Source organism: Vombatus ursinus, unplaced genomic scaffold (assembly GCF_900497805.2).
Source record: "Vombatus ursinus unplaced genomic scaffold, bare-nosed wombat genome assembly UNPS02000580.1, whole genome shotgun sequence".
Classification (NCBI taxonomy): Eukaryota; Metazoa; Chordata; class Mammalia; order Diprotodontia; family Vombatidae; genus Vombatus; species Vombatus ursinus.
Window position 1 is genome coordinate 22,082,272 of NW_020940358.1, and position 21,459 is coordinate 22,103,730.

A 21,459-nucleotide genomic window follows, 5' to 3' on the forward strand; every position below is an offset into this window, starting at 1 on the left:
ATTGTTTTGTTTTTTTCCAAATGGAGAATGTAGCTGTCCTAGACCCGTGAAGGAACTTCAGGGCTGGGAGAAGAAGAGCTACAAAAAGTAGATAAGGACTGCAGAGAATATTGGCACAAGTGGCAACTTCGCCTTAATATACTGGATGGGTGGGTCAGTTCTCCTTCCTCCTAACCAACCCTCTTCCCCTCCACGTTCTCAAAATCCACTGGCTAGCATGGAGAAGCTTGCAAAAGCTAGCTTGTGAATTTCTTGCTGCAGTGACTGGCTACAAAGAGGTCCCTGAAGTGACTACTGCTTTCCAACCTTTAAAGGCACTTGTTTTCTCTGGCCAGAGTCCAATGCTGTTCAGAGGGGTCAGGGAGGATGAGAGGGTTGGAAGGAAGAAAAGCTGTTTTCATTAGGACTGAATCTTTTAAAGTGAGTGTGTTTATAGGGGACTAGGTCTAACCTGCAGCCACTCAATGAAGGTTCCAAAGTAAATGCTCCTTATTAAAGTCCTGGAATCCCCTCTGTTCATTCACAACCCTGACTGGTCCTTTGGGATGTTAGGGCTAACTGGTAAATCCAGCAGAAGCATTGCCAAATCTAATTTCTGCCTGCTCCTGTTCCTGCTCTTGCTGCCCAGGCACTTGAATCTTTTGTCAGTTTGTCAGAGAGCACTGACCCCCTTGACCAAAAGGCATGCTGTTAAGGAGTAAGGGAAATGAATCGTATCCTTCACCATAGGCAAGTGGTAATTTCTGGGGAGCAATGGTGAAAATAAGAAGGTGATGCTGAATGTCACCAGCAATTCTGACATTGAGGGGAACCCAGTTAAATAGATTTTTTTTTTGGTGGCACAACATCATGGAGAGGAGGTGACTTGACTTTCGATGATGAGGCTCAACCCACCAATAGTCATGAACTATCAAACCTATTTAATACCTGCCAATGTGCCTTTCTAGTTCTTAGATTTGGATTATCTAGTCCAGTGATGTCAAACTCAAACAGAATTGATCCCATCTGGCCACATATTGACCTACAAACCCACAAATGAACATTATCTATGTGATATTATATTTTTATTTATTTTGTTAAACATTTCTCAATTACATTTTAATCTAGTTTGGGCCCCACTTGGGAATTTTGTAGGCCACTTTTGGCCCCAGGCTGTGAATTTGACACCTCTGACAATCTGCCCTCCCACATAGTTCAGCAATCTTTTGTATAGAATCCCTAATAGGTGGTCATTCAATCTTTGCTCACAAGCCCCTGATGACAGGACTCATTACAGGCAGCTGTGGTTGGATCTTTTGTTAAAAATCTATTTCTTATATTGCTTCCAAATACTTTCCATCCATTGGTCATACTACAATCTGGAGTGCCATATTGCTGATAAGTCTTCTCTGTCTTTTATGTTATTGTCCTGCAGATATTTAGAGGCAGTAACCATGTCCCTCCCTGAGTTTCCTTTCTTCATATGATATGGTTTCCACTCCCTTCACTGCTACCCTTCCCTGAATAATTCTCTACTTTGTCTTTGACTTTTGTCAAACATGGTGCTCAGAAAAGAGCACAATATTTCAGCTATGGTCGACCCAATGCAGAGGATGGAATAACGATGATGTTTTTTCAACTTAGTGCGATAGTATATATTAAGTACTTCCCACATGTGAGGCATTTTAGTAGATATGAGAGATTCAAAGCCGGTCCCACTCTCAAGGCACTTAACAATCTGGTAGGGGGATACAACATGGAAACCGATCAGTAAATGGAAGGTAATTTGAAGAGAAAGAGTGCTAACAACTGAGGTGATCATGGCAGCCTTCATAGAGGCCGCAGCTTCTGAAGGTGGTACATGATCTGAACATTAGACTTCTACTAGTGCAGCATGGGATTTAGTCAGGTTTTGTTTGTGAGTTTTAAAGTCATTTTATTGCATTGTTGGCTCATTCTCTCTCTCTCTCTCTCTCTTCCCCCCTCTCTCTTTCTATATATATATATATATATATGTACGTATTATAGTCAACTTATCCTCTCAATTCTTTTTCATATCAATTACTGCCAAGCCAGGGCTTCTATCCTATGCCTAGCAACTTAAATATGGGATTTACATTTATCCATTAATTTATTTCTTAAAAATGATTGTCTATTCAAATGTTTTGTTTATTTTTTATGATGCTATCATCTGTTGGACTTAATAAGGCTATTTGTTTACACAATTCTTATCTCTGTTTATTTCCTTGGCTGTAGTCCATAGTCTAACATAAGATGAAGGAAAAGCCTTTGAAACCAAAACACTTAATTACCTTTCTCTTGCTTTAAGGGAGGCCTGATTGAGAAATACGGCAAGCTTAGAAATGGAAGGGGAGAAAGTAGGCAGCTTTCCATGAGCCTCAGGTGTTAAGATCAGTCCGGGAGCTGGCTGGAGATGAGGAAGGATAGTTTCCTAAGATGGCTTTCATCAGTCAGATCTATATAGCTTAATTTTATACTTAGTGTGAAATTTGATCCAGCCTCAGAATGTCACTTGTGCAAGCACATACCATCTCCAGCTTACATATGCTAAATTTATGGACTTTTAAAGACAGGAATGGCCACTCTGGAGAAGCTTTGCTAGCCAAAAGAAGGGTGTATCTTATTCATTCATATTCCCAAGTTCTATGACAAACTGTTGTGCTTTATAGCACTTAGGGTCTGATATTTCCTAAATTCAGAATATCTAGAGAAAAATATTAGGAGCCAAAAAATGGTAGGTTCATCTCCTTTCTTACTTTGTTACTTCACAAGATCTGTAATTTCATTACTGTGGACATGCCATTAACCCTGAGAACAAGCTCCACCCCTTAGTAGATGGCTTTTATGAACTGCTATGGCCAAAAAATTCATCACTAGGTGGCCATCCTGTTAACAAGCCTGTCCTATCTTGGCTACACTTGTCTTCAGACAAAAGACACGTAGTCCATTATAAGAATCATATTTGATACTTTTCCATCTTGGTGGAATCTGTCAGATCTTAGACTTCATTGGCACTGACTTTGAGCTGTTTGGAGACTAAGAACCTTTAAGACTTTCCATAAAAGAGAAAAGGCAGGGAACTCACTTCTGTCCTGTATTTGGGCTACTGAATATTCATTTAGCCGGTGGATTAATTCATTTTGCCAGCTTATTTGTCCAGTGTTTTCAGTTTTGATAACTTTGTTAGTTTGAGCCTGTACATATATGTATGGGGGTATTGGTCCATACTTGGGTGAAAATTCTGTCTGGAGGCAGTCAGGTGGCAGAGTAGATGGAGCACTAGGTCTGGAATCAGGAATCCAGCCTCAGATACTTACTAGCTATGTGACGCTGGGTAAGTCACTTAACCCTGTTTGCCTCAGTTTCCTCAACTATAAAACAGGGATAAAAATAGCACCTCCCTCTCAGGGTTGTTGAAAGGATCAAATGAGATAATATTTGTAAAATGCTTAACACAATGCCTGGAACATAGTCCACTAATGAAGATGGACATTTATCTGTATTCTTTCTCTTCACTGGGTAAATTGGTTCCATTTATGAAATGCCATATCAACAGTAAATCTAAATTTACTATACAGGACAGTTTGGCCTGAGATGAAAAGCTTCTCAGATGCTTGGCTGTTTCTGTATGAACTCAGCATGACACCACACACAAACTCAAAAGCCAGTGTTTATTGAGAAGGGTTCTGTTGTGAGATTGAGGGAGGATGGACATATAGGAAATTTTGGATGATTGTCCTATGTTGTTCTTTAAGCTTTCATTCATTCAACAAACATTAAGTACTTTGTTCAGTTGTTTTTCAGTCATGTTCAATTCTTTGTGATCCCATTTAGGGTTTTCTTGGCAAAGAGACTAGAATGGTTTACCATTTCCTTCCCTGGCACATTTTACAGATGAAGGAACTGAGGCAAACAGGATTAAGAGACTTGCCCAGGGTTACACAGCTAGTAAGTACCTGAGGCCAGATTTGAACTCAGGAAGATGAGCTTCCTGACTCTAGACCCAGCACTCTGTCCACTGTGCCAGTTCCTACTATAAAGCAAACATTGTGGTAGCCACTGGGAAAGAAAGAAAAACAATTCACTTTCTTTGTACTTAGGCTGGTCTTTAGACAATAGGCAGTCAGACGTCGGTGCTATACTGGAATCATTTCCAGATTAGTAGAACCTGCCAATGTGTGGATTCTGTTGGCAGAGAATTCAGAGTAACATCCATGACATGATAAAGCATCAGAAGTACAGCTTTAATGGAGAACTTTCCCATATATTTCTTCAATGAGACTGCATGTGTGATTTCACTGGTATAGGGAACTCCCGGGTGAGAAAACTCCCTCTACCAGTTTATATTGTTACCTGTTCTGTAACTTACAGTCTTAAGAGAGTTGCCTGGGGACACTGATAGGCTAAGTGACTTATTCTGGGTCACATAGTCATTATGCATCAGAGGTGGGACCTGAACTCATGTATTTTTGACTTTGTGGCTTGCTCTCCATTTATTATACCACATTGATTTTTAAATGTTCCTTTAATAAACCTGGGGGAAAGGGAGAGAAGAGGAAAAAGTCTTCAGATCGTTGCAGTTCAGACCCTGAGAAGCCTTCAAAGTCACTTTAGCTGTGGCTTTTAATTACTTATCTCCAGCATAAGCATTTGACACAAACTATTGAGAAGGTGTTGTTAACTGTGGGCTCCAGTTATATTGCATACAAGAATACTGTCTTCTGCTACTCTTGTGTAGTTTCTACAGGGGCCCCAAAGCAGAATACAGCTAACACTTATTTTATATTTCCTGTTCACCTAGGGATGGTTTGTTTTTTCCTGTACCTTGAGGCTTGGTCTACACTTACCCTCTCCGACTCTGGAGGCTCAGTAGGCATCTTGAAATTAGACAGAAAAACTTCTTTGTATTCAGTGGTGTAGCTGCAGCCTAATTCCACCCAAAAGAAAATCAAGTTATATTTCTAAATGAATATTAGAGGTAGTGGGCAAGGAAGGTCTATTCTTTGCTAGTGGGATGCCTTATTTGTCCTTAAATTTTGTACGTGAATAGAAAAAAAATATGCTGTTCATCTTCAGTGAAAACCATTGACTTACAAGACAGGAGACGTGGGTTCAAGTCTCACCTTCACCATTAAACAGTTGTGACTGTGGGATAGTCACTTTCATCTTTTTGAGACTCAGGTAGCTTCTCTCTAAAAGAGAGATAGTTTTCCCTTATTTGTGGAATTGTTATGAAGAGCAAGTGATAAAAAATATGTCAGTGTACTTTGTAAATTATAAAACATTATAAAAATGTGTAACTTTGTTTGCAGAGTTTGTACTTTAATCAAAATTTAAAAGCCATTCAGGTTCTCTTCTGATGTGTCTCCTGTCCCAAAACAAATACCTAACCTAAGATTTAGGAAATATTTAAACCATTGGTTTCATGTTGTGATCTAAAACATTTCATTTGATCTCTATGTATTTTGTGACAGTGGAAAAAAGCTAAAATCAAATCATCATATCATATCTGGGGTATAGGAACTTCTACAATTGGTGTTTCTATTGCTAATGATGGTATGAAAACATTACTTTTAGGACAGTGATACTATATTATTATTTTAAGCCTTAATTTTCTAATAATGTCTTCAAACCTGTCAATATTATTTTTTTTCTCCAGATGGGCAACAAATTTGGGAGATGGAAGCCACAGTGGATAAAGATAAGAGCCAGCCTGTAAGTGTGCAAATGACAATATTTTCTTGATGATGACACGTTGCATCAAACTAACCAGTGAGGGCAGACAGTGTCTGGATTTAAAATGGTAATATCTACTTTAACAGAATTTGATATTCTTAATTGGAAGCCCATATCTCCTTTCTATGATTAATCATAAATATGCGCTATTGGTAATGGAGGTTGTTAGTACTGAAAAACTGAATTGCCTGTGAATACATTTTAGACTATAAACTCTTCAGCCTTCCTTCTGAGATCACCTCCAGTTTATCTTGTACATAATTTGTTTCTAAGTTGTCTCCCTCCATTAGAATGTGAACTCCTTGAAGGGAGAGATCATTTTTGCCTTTCTGTGTATCATTAGGGCTAAAGACAATTCCTGGCACATAGTAAGCTGTTAATAAATGTTTGTTGACTTGTCAGTTATCTGGAATGTATCCATCCCCTAGGCCACCTGTCAGAAAGAGACCCCTGTTACATGGAATGGCAAGGGATTTCCCTATAATTGATTGCAACATTGAGGTAGTAAATCTAGCTCATGCTTCATCTTAATTAATAGCAGCTTCACCCTTTCAGAGTATGCTTTTTGTTGAAATACCCGAGTATCGGAACAAGCATATCCGCACACCTGTGAAGGTGAACTTCTATGTCATCAATGGGAAAAGAAAAAGAAGCCAACCTCAACATTTTACTTACCATCCAGGTAATTCTCTCCCTTGGGAGCAGTCATTCAGGGAAGGAAGGGGGATACCTTATATCTAGGTTTGTTCATCCCTTTTCTTAAAAGATGGTCCATAAGTTTGCCGACTTAGTGAAAAACTGATGTCTGACCCACAGTACCCTTGGCAGCTAGAAATCAGGTACCTGTGTGGAACAGACATGTGAGCTTAGCCAAAAGAGAACTTCATGAGGTGTGTAACCTGGGAATAGGTTATGATTATATGAAGGCACTTGGTGGAAGCCCACCGTAAGCTATTTCTATTCAGTACACTACTGTGGTGCTGACTAGGGTAAAATTTATTTCCTTTTATATAAAAAATTTTAAATTTAGATTTAAAAATAATTTAAGTATTTTAATTTAAATATAAAATTTGAAAATATTTTAAAATTATAAATTTTATAGTAGTTTCAACAAATAAAAACAAAACAAATGAACAAAATGAAGACTAAAGAGAAAAATATTAAATGTAATAAGATAATAACAGAAAAAACTAATTTTCCCTGGGTCCCCTTTCAATCTCATTTCCTTCTGTACAATACAGTTTTGTTGCTCTTATTGTTTTTTTTATATTGACTTATTCAATGTGTATCTCCTTCTTCCAATTCTACTTGTGACCAAGGTAAATCAGAAGACTCAGAGTGATTTTTTTTAACTTGGGAAAGTAGGTCACAATCTTCCCAAGGGGTGATCCAGACTTTGCCACATTCCCAGGATGGGAAACATAGAATGAGAGAATATCATCAAAATGTGTAATTTCCTGTCCCAGGCCAAACACAGGATCTTATAGTCTCCTGAAAGCAAGAAAGAAAGTCTTGGAGCTGTCTCTGGCTTCCCTACCCCCAATTTGGTTTTATTTAAGTGATGGTTGTGGGTTTGCACTGGCTCTCATTCTGCCTAATGTAGCCGATCCAGCCCTTATTAAAATGTGTCTGCTCCAGAACATTGGAGGCATTAGAACTGATGTAATAAACCGTAAATGCTGGTGGTTAAATCACTGAAGCTTAAATACAACATAGAATCGTGTGAAAGCCTCATTTTGAATCCTGTCCTCCACAGGCAGAAAGGACGGTTTTTCAATTACATTTTATAGCACTTTCATAACATAAAATTTGTGGTGAAAATATCCTCCAACTTAGTCTTTGCCTTGGAGTGCCTGATCACAACCAGGGCCAAAGCCCTGTATAACAGTGGGCAAAGGAATGGAGTTGTCAGGTTTGAACTTTTTTTTTTGTTTTAGGCAGCTCACTATTTAAAAAAAAATGGATTCAGTTCTTCAAAGTTTATTTTAATTTTTGTCTTACCTGAGTCTTCAGCATGTACTTGATTTTTAACATCTGTTTCTTAAAAAGACTGTGTTTGCATTCCATTCATCGATCTATTTAACCTGGTGAAGGGTATGAATGGAAGAGGAGTGTATTACTCTAGGTCTCTTGTTAAGGCAAGGAAGATCTTCCACTGTCTTTCAGTCACTCGTTAAGAATAATGTACTGTACATGCTTTATTCTAGTTCCATCCATCAAAACAGAACCCATTGATGAATATGATCCTGCCTTAATCTGCAATACAGTGCACAGTGCCTTGGGAACAGTAACACAGCCTTACTATTCACAGCACACAATGGTCACTGAGTCCCCTTCCTGTCTTGTGGCCACTATGGCATCATGCCAACAGTTCCGCTCAGGTTTATCTTCTCCCGACTCTCGGTACCAACAACAGAATTCAACAGCTGTAATATACCAGAGGAGCAAGAGCTTGAGCCCCAGCCTCTTGGGCTACCAGCAGCCTGCCTTGATGGCCTCCTCCATCTCCATTTCAGATGCTCACCGATCAGTGCTCATGCATGCTGGCTCTCCAGGCCAGAATTCGGCTCTGCTCCACCACTCTCCAACCAATCAGCAATCTTCTCCAGTGATTCACTATTCTCCAACCAATCAGCAGGTGAGGTGTGGAACCCACCAAGAATTCCAACACATCATGTGCTGTGAAAATTTTACGTCCAGTGCTGCCCGACCCAATCCACCCCAAGTCAGTCAAGCACAGAGGATAAGTCCAAGCTCCTATCCTACGGTAATTCAGCAGCAGAATGCTACAAGTCAACGAGCTGCTAAAAATGGACCGCCAGTTAATGACCAAAAGGAAGTATTACCAGCAGGAGTGACTATTAAGCAGGAACAGAACCTGGACCAGGCCTATTTGGATGATGGTAAGACGCTTGTTTTTATCATTGCCTTCACAGAAACTCTTGTATCCCCTAGAAAAAGAGCAAGAAAGAGTGTATAACCTTGGGCAAGTCCCTGCCCTCTCTGGGTTATAAATTAGATGATCTCTGAGGCCCCTTCCAGCCCTACAATTCATTGATTCTATACACATATACATTTGTAAAAACCACTTTGCCAGTAATGCATTTTCTGGGCAGCCACTGGGCTTGTAAGCCCCCCCAAAAATCAAAAGACAACCCCTTAAATCCTAACAGTGATTTTTCTCCCTCCCTCCCTCCCTCCCTCCCCACATGATTTGGAACATGGTCGGTTTAAATTGCTAGCATTTTCTCTCCATTTGCCAAGCTGAGGTTGAAAGTGGAGAAACAAGAGAGAAGCTTTCCAACTCCCTTCCATTCTTGTTGGGAGAAAAAATAACACTTTATAACACTCTCTTGGATACCTTGGGGGTGGAAAAATAAGAAAAAAGCTCATTGAACATTTTATATAGATCAGGACATAGAGTGTGTGTGTGTGTATGGGGGGGATGGGGTTGTGCTGCAGGGCCAAAATTTGCAGATGTCCTGGCTGAACAGTAGTACATTGATGAGTTAGAAACAATGGATTTCCTTTGTTGGGATCCCAACAGATATGGTTGTTGGGCTCAAGGAAAGGCTGCAGGGGAGCTTGATTTGAATCCTCCCCTCTTATTTGTAGGTGGCTTGGCTCATTAGCAAAGTAGCCAATGGGTTATTTTTGTGAAGAAACAGCCATGTCACTCTTTGACCTGTGACCAACCAGCACCAGGGGATATGGAGAGAGCTTGGATATGATCCAAAATTTGCTTCTAGTTAGTGGAGGACAGGGAGGCCCAGAGATGGAAAGAGAAGGGAAGGGGGGCAGGACATGGCATAATTTATTGCTCACTGGAAAATATATTTTGGGAAAGGAAATTTCTGCTATTATCAGCCATTAATTATTCTTATAATTTAACTCTCTGGAACACACCTGAGAATGAGGAAGGCAGCAAACAAAACTTCTAAGAAGCCAAAATAGAAGATACAATGCTCATCTACTTTATTCATAGGAAAACATTTCAGGCTCTGATTCACAGCCTATTTACTTTGGTTTTTCACACAGTTCTATCAAGCTTGATTATCAGCTGACAGCAGATTAGAAAGGGAGAGAGATGCCCTCTGCAGCCTGATACACTAAAGTCACAAGGAGTGACAGCTAATAGCAAGGGAAGAGACAGGACAATTATAAAAAAAAAACAGACATAATAACTCAAAAATCCCTGCAGTCTGGCTTTATTTAGTGTCAGATCAATCAATTCTTAATAGCTCCTGATGGCATCACTATTGTAAAGAATGATGTAGCATTCAAAATCCATAATGATCATAAATCATAGAAGAAATTATGTATATTACCCCCTGAAATTTCAATTTTCCAGAAAATTCACTTATGAGGCATACCTCATTTCCCTGGGGACTTTATAAATGATGTTTATCATTGAAGTAACAATATTAATTTCTCCCCAAGTATCTAGGGATTTGTGTCCTAAATGACATGACTTAGAAATCCACCTACAAATGAAGAGATTTTCATTTGAATTTCTTCATCTGTAGATTGGAGACATGGCAGCTTTCTTCACATATTTGAGAGGCTGTCATAGGGAAGAGAGAATAGATGTGGTTGGCTTTGTCCCAAAGGGCAGAGCTAAGGATAGTGGGTAGAAGATGCAGCCAGGCAGACTTTGGCTTGATTTAAAGAAATCCTTTCTAATATTTTAAGCTGTCTCAAAGTTGAAAGGGCTTCCTCAGGAAGGTAGAGAGTTCCCTGTCACTAGAAATTTCAAAGGTTTACTTGATGAACACTTTTGGGAGATGCCAGAGAGAAGATTCTTGTTCAGATAGGGGTTGGACTAAGTGACTTCTGAACTCCCTTTCAATTTTTTTGATTTTGTAAAATAAATGAATAACTGGTGGGAGATCCCCCTCCCCAAATCTACTCCTTCTTGGGTTAAATTTGACTTTAGAGTAAGGGATGAATTGGTTGGTTCCATTTTCTTATCTCATGTTAAAACAAACAGTTACCTCGGACAGTGCCTAAGAGGTCCATTCTCTCATTCCAAATGATTCATCCCTATCATAGCAGCCAAACATGTAAGTCATTAATGATAGGGTTGAACAATATGATCTCTAGGGTCCCTTCTGTCCCATCTCCAAATACTATCATCCTACTCAATCATATCTGTAAAATTTAGAGATGCTTGAGGATATCTGGATGATGAAACTTTAAATTTTAGGGTGAGAACTCAAGTGCTGAGCCCTTCTCAGAGACCTAAAAAACTAAAGGCATCTTTCTAGTGGGGGGAAGGGGGAAAGACTTGAATAACTGGACAGATCATGGATTCTTCTTAATTTTAAAAGATGTCTATTTAGAAAGAAATTATTTAAAAAGTCAAATGTGATAACACTGTTAATTTGAAGGAAGATGTGGTGGAGTAGGAAGAACACTGGATTTGGAATTAGAGAACCTGGGTTTGAGTTCCCACTCTACTATCTATTTGGTAACCTTGGGCAAACCACCTCATCTTTCTGGCTCTCAATTTGCTTCTCTATAAAATGAGAGAAATAGAGAAGATGATCTCTAAGGTTCCTTCTAACTCTCAATCTAGATCCTTTGAAATCCCCACAGCAAGAACCCCTTGGCCCTGCCAACAGTTGTCCTTAAGCTTTGGCTCTGCCTAGGACAGTGAGACTGGAGCCAGATGGAAAGAGAACTGGAAAGCAACTTCAAGCCAGCGGCTCCATTAAAAATCAACTATTCTGCTGCTGGTTGTGGGTTGAACATTGCATGGAAGGCCAGTCCTCTTGGAGAGGGACAAGTGTGGGCATGTTATTCCAAATCCTGGGCCAAAAAATGCACCCACAGCTTTTGCACCTGTGAAGATGTGGGTGAAAATTTGGCTCCAAGTCTGTGGGATATTAAGATAATCGTAACAGATGCATTCCATCCTACACATCCATGGAAAATGTTCACAATCTGCATGGCTGGCATTACCTAATGTGAGTTCGGTTTCTTTTTTGACTTTCATTTTTATTTCATTTTTGTGCATGAAAATTGAAATAGTGATTGGGATTTTTCTAATGGCTTTCTGGGAGACATGAGGGAAAACTTCAGGTCTTTAGGACTATTTTCTCTCTATATCTATTTAAAATTCAGAAATGGGTTGTTTCCATTTGGCATTAAAATTCAGTGGGGATTTTGCCTTTGGGAAAGCCCATTTATACTCTCTTTTCCTTTTGCATAATCCTCATGTTTATACCAGAGTGGTAAAAATTTAGTGTTTGTATATTTTTCATTTATCTTAGTATTTTTGCAGCCAGCTTCTCTCTAAGTATTTTTTAATTCATCTTTCTACATGTGTGTCTGAGAAAAATAATTCCCATGTGAAAACAAGTTATTGGTGGTGAAGATTCACCTGCTCTTTTGTAAAAATGTAAATCAAGATAGCTCACTTTCATGTAGTACTTGACGTTTTAAAGCACTCAGAATATGCTTCTATCTCACTGGATCTTCACCACAACTATGTGAGGAAGGAAATGCAAAGAATGTGATCCTCATTTTGTAGAGGAGGAAACTGGGGAAGAAGAGAAGTGAACTGACCTTCTGGCCCAGGAACATTCAGCAAGTGTTCCTATAGATTTGGAGCTCAATGACACTTTGGAAATATGGCTGTTTCTCCCTCCCCTCCTTTCTCCCTCCCTTCCTCCTTCCCTACTTCCCTCCTTCTTTTCTTCCTTCTTTCCTTCCTTCTTTCCTTCCTTTCTTCCTTTCATACAAGCATTGTACAATGAGAGGAAGCATAGAATTAGAAGGAGAAGTCCTGTGTTCAAGTTTGGGCTCTGCCATTTACTAGCTTTGTAATTCCTGAGCAAGTCATTTAACTTCTTTCTGTCTCAACTTTCTCATCTCTAAAATCTCCACTACCTGCCCCACAGGATTGCTGTAATTTTTAAATGGCAATGAGCAGTGAAATGTGGCCTGCCGTCACTGAAATTAATCATCTTCAAAATGAGGGTATTAGTCTCCAAGGTTCCTACTAGTTTTAAAGTTCCACAGTTGGTGGGTTAATGAGTATTTTTATTGCTCCCTGCCCTCTTTTCATCCTTCAGTTTTTTGACTGAGCTTCCTGCTTCCTTTATCCATCCACCACAGGGTCACTTTTTCCCTTGCCTTGGTGTCTTATCCTATTTCATGGGTCTCTTCAACACCCTCTTCTCAGTCTTTGCTGCTTTTTGTATTCTTCCAATTCCTAGGATTTCATTTGGGTGGCCTGAAATTCTGAAATAACAAAAATTTCAATTCTGCTAGGAGCAAATTTTTTATTTTTGCATAAGCAAAAATTAATCATTTTGCCAAGTAAATGAGCTTTCCTAAGAGCAGGAGTTACATGGTCTTTTGTGCTTGTGGTCACCCATTTTCTTTCTCATCTCACCCTGTATCCTTTCTCTTCTTAAGGCTTTGACTACACCTGGGACACATGAGTAACTCCCAGAAGTAGTTACTGAGCTGGGGTGAATTGTAGCCTCACTGATGAGAATCAGATTCTTCATCTGCACAAATACCTGTTTTCTTCTCTTCACCAGTCGAATATAGTCCTCTACCTGGTATCCAAATTAGGCAGCATGGTATGGTGTAAAGATTGTAGGATTTGGAGTCAGAAGACCTGAGTTTGAATACCTGCTCTGTCACAGACTATTTGTGTGACCTGGGCGAGTCATTAACCTCCTGGGGCTTCAGTGTTCTTATCTATAACATGGGGGTTGGGACAGGTAGGTGGGAGTAGATAATCTCAAAGGTCTTTTGCAGTTCTAAAGTTCTGTTTTATCCCATGATCTTAGTAGTTCTTTTCCTTGCTCACTTATTTCCAATTTTCTTGATTCTCACCAACATGGGTAATAGGATTTAGAACTGATAGGAACCTTAAAAATCATCTAGGCCAACTCCTCCAATTTACAGATGACAAAACTGAGGATGAGAGAAGCTGAGGCCACACATACAGTAAGTGGTAGAAGTAGAATGCGAATCCAGGTCCCCCGACTTCCATTCCAGTACTTCTACGTGATGCTGCCTCTTATCAGGGCTGAAGCTTTCTCTTTTCTACTGATCACTGTCAATTCATATTTCCTACACACTCTAAAGTCATGAAAGTCACATGCAGAATGCATGGAAGGTGGAGTCGCAGGCCTCTAGAACAGACTTCATAAACGCATGTGCTTTGGGTTCCCTCAGAGGGAGGCAAGCAAACCTTAACAAGCAAAACACAATCCCGTAAAGCTTGTGTTCACTGATTGACTGCCAGTGCAGCAAGACCTTCCTGAAGATGGGGACAGTCTCTTGAGAAAGCTATTTATTTTTTAAAAAAGGACTTTTGGAGGGCAGCTAGGTGGCGCAGTGGATAGAGCACCGGCCCTGAAGTTAGGAGGACCTGAATTCAAATCTGGCTTCAGACCAAACACTTGACACTTACTAGCTGTGTGACGCTGGGCAAGTCACTTAACCCCAATTGCCTAAAAATTAAAAAAAAAATAAAAAAGGACTTTTTTGGGTTCTATTGGTTCATTCTCTTAGGTGCCAAGTAAGCAGCATCAATCCCTACCTAACCCTCTGACTTCTACCTATATCCTCCAAAGTAGAAAAACTGAGCCCTCAGAGGATCTGAGTTCCAGTCCTGCCTTGACACTTAAAATCAGTGTGACTTCAGGCAGGTCTCTTAACTTTCCTGTGTCTTAGTGACTTCCTCAAAGGCACTTCAGCTCTAACTCCACAATCCTATGATCCTCTTGTCTAAGCAATAACAATAAGTGGAGACGTTTCAGATTGTGGAACTAGGAAGTAAAGATATAGAGGGGAAGCCTCTCTCGCTCTCTCTCTCTCTCTCTCTCTCTCTTTCTCTCTCTCAGTTTTAACAGCATTCTTTATTTGTGCGAACCATTACATTTCCCTCCCCCAAATGCAGAGTAAAATGAGATTCTTCTCTCATTTATCAACGAACTTGTCCCTATATCCATTAATGAGTAAATGGTACCCGATTACTTTTGTTTACAGGTCCTACTCCAGTTGGAGTGGGGTCACTATTACTATTTTATCTTTTTTTTTTGCTAGGCAATGGGGGTTAAGTGACCTGCCCAGGGTCACACAGCTAGTAAGTGTTATGTGTCTGAGGCCGGATTTGAACTCAGGTCCTCCTGACTCCATGGCCGGTGCTCTATCCACTGTGCCACCTAGGTGCCCCACTATTACTATTTTATAAACCAAAAAAACAAGATTGACTAGGAAGTGAAGTTGGCAAGAACCTTTACTCCCAGTTCTCAAGGTAGCTCTACATAGAGGGACTGAATGTGGTCACTATGGGATCCCCCTCTAGCTAAATAGAGATTTTTTTTTTTGCCATGAAAGCACTGTGAGTCACAGATCTTTGATGGGATCCATGCAAATGAATTAGTTAACAGATCAGATTTCCCTTGAAATATATCAGTGCTCATCCAGCAAAGAAGGTCATCTTGGAAAGGATTCTTCCTGTCCCCAGAATGATCTGATCCTTCTCTTCCCTGACTCTAGCGTTATTATTTGAAGTGGGTATTCAGATACGTGGTCATCCTATCATGGGATGAATGGGAGAATGTTGTTCATGGGAATTGTTTTTGGGTAAGCTTTCTTTTACAAAAATAGTCCTCTTTATCATGAACTTAAACATCAAGAAATAAGAGCATTTTAATATACAAAGGAGAAATGATGACCGTGTATGAAACTGTGGATGAATGAACTTTCTAAGACCTACCCTTGACTTTGAGTTAGTAATACATAAGTAAAATTCTGATTCCTCCAAATGCTAGTGCTTTCCCTCCCACATGACCTCATATTTATACTTATTCTCTTTATATTTATTCCATATATACTTCCATATCTTCCTGTGCTCCCTCCTCCCCCCGACCCAATTAGGATGTAAGCTCCTTGAGAGTAGGGATTGTTTCATTCATTGAATTTGCATCCCAGGTGCCTAGTGGCTCCTGGCACTTAATAGGTGCTTAAGTGTTTTTTGGTCGATTGCTAACAACTAACATCATATAGTGGTTTAAAATATCCAAACTGCTATAAATAAATTATCCCATTGGAGCTTTGAGACAACCCCACAAGAAAGGCACACAGAAGTTGTTTTAGGATTTTTTTGGTCTGGACCCATGATTTCGTGAGTATTCAGGGAAGAAACTCCCTCTACTAATGACAGGTGGCCATAGTCTTGCAATTACACAGGAGCCTTAGAAAGTCGCTTGAGATCACACCATCAGAACATGTCAGAGGCCAGCTCTTCATCCACACGGCCATGCTGCTTCTCCTACTGAATTACCTGTTATAGAAGGTGCTGTGGCATTGTTGCACAGATACAAGATGGAACTGGGTGATCTCTGAGGTCCCTTAGAGCTCGGGTTCTCTAAGTCTGTGATTCCAAATATGTAGGAAAGTTCATGTACCTTGTCAGGTCTACTGAAATACTTTTCCCTGAATTCCCTGGAAACTGATTTGTCATTTTTTTTTTACTACAATTTGGCAACATGACACTAAAAAGACGAAGGTTGGGCTAGGTGATCTCTGAGCTTCCTCCCAGTTCTTAGAGTCTAAGTTTTGAGGTTCTTCCCAGCCCTGACCTTCTATCAATATGATCTTAAGATGGTGTGGGATGAGGCATAAGACTCAAAGAGGAGGAAGTTCCAACCTCCGCAGGCCTGATAAGGTATTTCTTTTATGACATTTGATAAGAATATGTATTTTCAAAGGAAGAACCTGTGGTGCAGGTGAAAAACACTGGCCTAAGAACCAAGAGAATGGAGTAGTTCCAGGTTTGTCATTAGTTATGTGACCTTGGGCAAATCTCTGAGCCTCAGTTTCCTGAAATGTAAAATGAGGAGTTTCTACTAGATGCTCTCTAAGGTTCCTTCCAGCTCTGACATTTAGTTATGTGAAAGCACACAGATAAATGGAATATGCTGGGCACATCTAAAACTGATTTTCATAGGCCGACTGATTAATTGATGAACAGCAGTTTGGATTCTATCTTCCTGTTCCAGGGAAAAATGGAAGCAAATATTTTATGAATAAACCAGTCTATCTTTGATTAGAAACCTCTCACTGCCTATATTTTACTAGTAATAACATGCAAGGAACTGCATTAAATATGTTATAGAGGGGGAGACTGTAATAAAGTAGAAGGAGCCTATTCAGTTCAGTTATTTTTTAGTCATGTCCAACTCTTTGTGACCCTGTTTGGGGTTTTCCTGGCAAAGATACTGGGGTAGTTTGCCATTTTCTTCTCTAGCTCATTTTACAGATGAGGAAACAGAGGCAAATAGGGTTAAGTGACTTGTCCAGGGCCACACAGCTATGAAGTGTCTGAAGCCAGATTTGAATTCAGGAGGATGAGTCTTCCTAACTCTAGGCCTGGCTCTCTATCCACTGCACCTCCCACTTGCCCCTAGAAGGAGCCCAGATAGGGATTAAAAAGCTCTGGGTCTGAGTCTTAGCTCCATATTAACTGTTTGACTTTAGGTTAGTTACTGTGAAAGGATATAAATGAAAGGACTTTCAAAACCATGAAGCATTATACAAATAATAATAGTATACAATTGATGAGTACTTTTTTTAAAAAAAAGAGAGCATATTTCTGTACTATTATTGTGGAAACAACACTCTTACATCAGTCTTTACCTATTTCCACAATAACAACCGTAGCTCAGGTTTGTCTGTTGCTTTACATCCATTTTCTCATTTGGTCCTGACAATACTCTTGTGATTTAAGCAGTAACAAGTATTATACTGATTTTACAGCTGGAAAAAAAAATCGAGGTTCGGAAAAGCCCAAGTGATTTTTTTCAGAGTTATATCGCTAACAAATAGTAAAGTTAGGACACAAACTCAAATCTGCTGTTGATAAATCCAGAGCCTTTTTCATTAAATCATGTCCCCTTCCATCATGTCAGTGTGTCTTTTAGAGAAAATATCAGAGTTAAGAAAGTTCTATTCATAGTTTAGAAAGTGTTTTAACTACCTCCCCTGTGATGGATCTCTGCGTCCCCTCTGACAGTCCCTGAGTGCCTCAGGATGTTTGTCTGCAGCCAGGCTGCAGCGCCTGGCTCAGAGGGCTGTTCTGAGACATAATTACTGTTTGTCAGATGGGGGGTGCTCCCCTGGTGAAGCGCACCAACCAATTGCACACAGTCATTGTTAAAGTGGTAGTTGGCATCTATCAAAGTGATCCAATCACAGGCGTTCAATAGACAGAAGGCTTCCAATAGATGAATATCCTGGGATGGGCAAAATACACAGAGGAACCGATCGCACCCTCTCGAGTGGAAGAAAGAGGGAAATGAATGCATTTATTAAAAAGCATCATTTCCCTGGCACCTCTTTGTTCGCCAAGTCGGGAATCTTTAATTGGGTCAGTACAGTGCCCATGGGCAAGTTTGTTACAAAGCACTTCCTGTTCAGAAAGTCATGCGAAGTCCACAGAGGGCTTGCCATCCGTGAGAGGAGCCTGTGAGCCAAGACTGCCATAGCCATCCCTGGAGGCTGCTCATCTGGGGCTTTTTTGAGGTGCAGGCACAAGCAGAAGAACCGGGGCAAGAAAGGTGAGGGACGAGGAGGCAACTTCTTGATGGAACCATCAGTCAAGAAGTCCTTGCAAGGCCTTGGGGACCCAGCATCATAGTATGAGAGCTGCATTAATCCTCAGAAGCATAGTGCTATAAATAATATTGATGATAATAGCTTTTATTTCCACATAGATCATTCTAGTCCTAGTACCTCATGGTATCCCATGTAGTAAGTGTAAGTATTCATATCCCCATTTTATTGATTGGGAAACTGAGCCCCGGAGAGGTAAAGTGACTTTCCCAAAGTCATACAGCTACTAATGATTAGAGTCGGAACTCAAAGTGAGGAATTCTGCTCCCAAGCCCAATTTTCTTTCCATTAAACTACTTTGCCTCTCTAGTCTGGTGGAAAAAGCACTAGACTTAAAAATCAGGAAACTTGGGTTCCTATGCCAGCTCCATGGTTTTTATGGCCGTGTGACTATGGATATCAGTCACTCTACTCCTCTGTGAGTCATTTTCCTCATCTGTAAAGTTGAGCCTAGTAATACTTGTACCATCTACCTGTAAGCTGTGAAGTGCTATAGAAATAATAGTTACATCAGTGTGGGGTTATAAGAAAATTGTTTCACAAACTTTAAAACACTCTATAAATGTAAATTATTAGTATTTTTATTATAATTATAAAGAATTTCATGTTTTGTTTATTTAACACACCAAGGTTACAGAGTATCCAACAAGGGGCATTTAGAGTGTCAGGAGAGATTTCCAATGCTCTGTAAAATCTTAGATTACTCAGGTGGTTGAGGGTTAATTATCCATATAGCTTTTGCACATGAAGAACAGTAAGAAGCCTGGTAGACACATTCCCTTCCCTTCTCTTTGCAAACCCCCCCCCCCCATTTCTGCTTTACCATATATCCCTCTCCATCCACCCATGATCTTGGGTCTGGGAACCAGGAAAGCTGATCTGCCACATTAGTCTACACCTGAGAGACTGTGGACAAGACTTGCAGCTTCTCTGCAAAGTCTCTAGTTGTAGTTAACAAAGATTAAAGAAGCCCTTCCTGAAACAAATTGCTTTGAGGAACTAAAATTCCCAGAATACTAGACTTGGAATGAGGAGAACCCGAGTTCAAGTCTTATCTCATATATTACCAGTAAGACCCTGGGTGAATCACTCAACCTCTCTATCATCTACAAATTGAGGAAATTGGATTTTGGTGTTCCCAAAGGTTCTGTTTGGCTCTAAATCTATGATCCCGTGTTTCTATTTTGTATTGAGCTGCTAAGCTTTGTCACCCCTCCCCTTCCCAGTATTTAAGGAGCCACCTTCCAGATGGTTCTTGATATAACAAAACAAAAACAAACCCAACAAGTTCTGAAATTCTGAAAACCAGTTGCTCCTGGAGAATGTACTGATGTTACTGGGGACTGTACGTGCAAAACCAACCACAAAGCCTACTTCCAGACTAGTGATGCACTTACACCACACTATTCACATTCCAGAGCCAGGGTCTGAAACGAAGAGAGCAGACGGCCCTTACACAGAAGGCCAGAATGTACATCATTAGTGACTCAGGCCTGGGAGATGTTTGCCAAGATGGGTCTTTTTATTGACTTTGGCTTTTTGGGGGGAATTTTTGTCTCTGAATTAGAATGGGCTTGGGGTTCTGGAGCGAATGTCCCATTAAATAAATAGTAAAAATTAACTCTGCGCTAGTGGCCTGTTATCATGAGAGATGAGTGCCAGCTGTGAGGGGAGGCAGCCTAAGCCAGGGCTCCAGATGTATAACATTCTAGGGTTTAATATTTTGTTAGTGGTGACCTTTAGCACACTACTTAAAGATGTTTGTTGCATTTCTCTTCTTTTAGTTCCATGTACCAAATATTTTTCAAAGTACTTTCAAAGGACATTGATTTAGGGCTGGAAGGAACCTTTCTTTAGAGGCCAACCCCTTCATTTGATAGATGATGAAACTGAGGCACATAAGTTAAGTGACTTACCCAGGGTCAAAGAGCTGGTAAGTATCTGAGGTGGGATTTGAGCCCAGTTATTCCTGACTACAAATTCAGTATGTGGCACACTGCTTATCATATTTTGTTGTTGTTCAGTCACTCTTTAGTCATGTCTGACTCTTAATGACCCCATTTGGGGTTTTCTTGGCAAAGGTACTGGAGTAGTGTGCCATTTCCTTCTTTAGCTCATTTTACAGATGAGGAAACTGAGGCAAACAGAGATAAGTGGCTTGCCCAGGGTCACACAACTAGTGTCTGGCCCTGGATTTGAATTCAGGTCTTCTTGACCAGGTGCCCAGCACCCTATTCGCTGTGCCACCTAGCTGCACATATATTACTTTATAGTTTATGATTACTCTATTCATTAGAACTGGAAAATAACTTGGAAATCATTAAATCTAATCATATTATCTTATAAAAAGGAGTAGAAAGTATGGGAGATTGGGCTGGATCTGTCCTGACCTTGGGGCCCATCTGAATGGTTTATTTTTTTTTATTTTAGGTAGATCCCTCATAATCTAGTCTTTGGGGGAATTGTAGAAGGCATGTCTAACTATTTCATAGTCAGGGTCAGTTGGGGGTTTAATTAACCAATATTTTTACAATGGTATAAATCACCCTCTCTCTATCTGGCCACTATTACCCCCTCCAAAAAAATTTCCTTAATATAAATTGTCAGTTTCTGTTTTGCTGGGAAATGTATTTTTATGGAATAACTTTTGTTCTGTTATATTCTATAAAAGTAGTATTTTTGGTATCTTGATGTCTTCAAGATGAATAGAGTTTATTCCTATTTGCTTCCATTTTCCTGTTTGTACATTTTGTATTTCCCTGACTGCTAAGGAGTGGATGGGGGAAATCTTTTGGAATCTTGGGTAATGATGGAACCATTTCAACATATTAACAACAAATATCTATCAAGTGTTTATTGTGTGTCAGACATCGTCCCAAGGACTGGGCATAGAAAAGAGGCAAATTTGAGATCTCTTCCCTCAAGGAGCTTATATTCTAATGGGGTTGACAACATGCAAACAACTATGTATGTAAAAGATAGATACATAGATAGAGATATGTCTGTCTATCTCTGTCTCTCTATCCATCTATCTATCTATCTATCTATCTATCTATCTATCTATCTATCTATCTATCT

The 21,459-nt window shown here is 39.9% G+C and overlaps 1 protein-coding gene across 9 annotated transcripts in view; it reads left to right on the forward strand.

The window, feature by feature from the left end:
- The window catches only part of NFATC2 (nuclear factor of activated T cells 2), a 204,458-nt gene that overhangs the window by 122,994 nt on the left and 60,005 nt on the right, over positions 1-21,459 (forward strand). For all 9 annotated transcript variants that reach the window (XM_027850864.1, XM_027850841.1, XM_027850814.1 and 6 more), the window contains exons 7-9: positions 5,660-5,715; positions 6,292-6,418; positions 7,944-8,639. In XM_027850864.1, the coding sequence (XP_027706665.1) occupies positions 5,660-5,715; positions 6,292-6,418; positions 7,944-8,639 (879 nt within the window). The remainder of the gene's footprint in view (positions 1-5,659; positions 5,716-6,291; positions 6,419-7,943; positions 8,640-21,459) is intronic.